Source organism: Lagopus leucura, unplaced genomic scaffold (genome assembly GCF_019238085.1).
Source record: "Lagopus leucura isolate 7727_CA_CO unplaced genomic scaffold, USGS_WTPT01 34637-0_obj-0_obj, whole genome shotgun sequence".
NCBI classification, from domain to species: domain Eukaryota; kingdom Metazoa; phylum Chordata; class Aves; order Galliformes; family Phasianidae; genus Lagopus; species Lagopus leucura.
The window spans coordinates 1-886 of record NW_024963548.1 but is presented as its reverse complement, the minus strand read 5'-3'; the positions used below and the strand labels follow the sequence as shown (position 1 = coordinate 886).

General features: G+C 64.3%; 1 protein-coding gene across 1 annotated transcript; it reads left to right on the top strand.

Moving 5' to 3' along the window:
- Nucleotides 1-6: 6 nt before the first annotated feature.
- On the top strand, nt 7-883 carry LOC122191206 (ras-related protein Rab-3A; the record flags this gene model as incomplete). The annotated part of the gene is made up of 3 exons (XM_042891429.1): nt 7-138; nt 228-352; nt 716-883. Coding segments are annotated over exons 1-3 (355 nt in total), but the record flags the coding sequence as incomplete, so codon positions are not given.
- Between the last annotated feature and the right edge of the window lie 3 nt (nt 884-886).

Below are 886 nucleotides of genomic sequence, written 5' to 3'. Positions count from 1 at the left end.
TGACTGTGTGCTCCCCCAGGACACGGCTGGGCAGGAGCGGTACCGCACCATCACCACCGCCTATTACCGCGGGGCCATGGGCTTCATCCTGATGTACGACATCACCAACGAGGAGTCCTTCAACGCCGTGCAGGACTGGTGAGCGCTGCCCTCCCTCCCAGATCTGTCAGGCACGGCCTTCCCTCCCTTCCTCCCCCATTACTTCTGACCCTTTTTTGCCCCCAAAGGTCGACCCAGATCAAGACGTACTCGTGGGACAACGCGCAGGTGCTGCTGGTGGGGAACAAATGTGACATGGAGGACGAGCGCGTGGTGTCGGCTGAGAAGGGCCGGCAGCTCGCCGAGCACCTGGGTGAGCATGGGGGGGTCCCCGGTGTCAGCTCTGCCCCCATGCAGTGGCACGTGGGGCACAGTGTCCCTGTGACAGCGTGGGGATGCGTGCAGGTTTAACCCCCCCCCGCCGTAATTGTGCTGAAGTCGCAGCAGAGCTGTGACCCACAGTGACCCCAGGGCTCAGCTGAGCTGCAGCCCCCCGTTGGGTCACCCTCTGTCACTGTCACCACCCCATGGGCGTTGGGTGGCAGCACAGCCGTCAGCTGGCTCCACTCACTGAGCGTTTAACTCCGTGTGCTGGCAGGGGGTCCCAACCCGCACCGGGGGGCCCTGCATTGACCCCCCCCCTCCCCTCCATATTCTGACCCCTCCCCATCTCCAGGCTTCGAGTTCTTCGAGGCCAGCGCCAAGGACAACATCAACGTCAAGCAGACCTTCGAGCGGTTGGTGGACATCATCTGTGAGAAGATGTCGGAGTCTCTGGATGCAGCCGACCCCGCCGTCACCGGCGCCAAGCAGGGCCCGCAGCTGTCGGACCAGCAGGCCCCCCCCC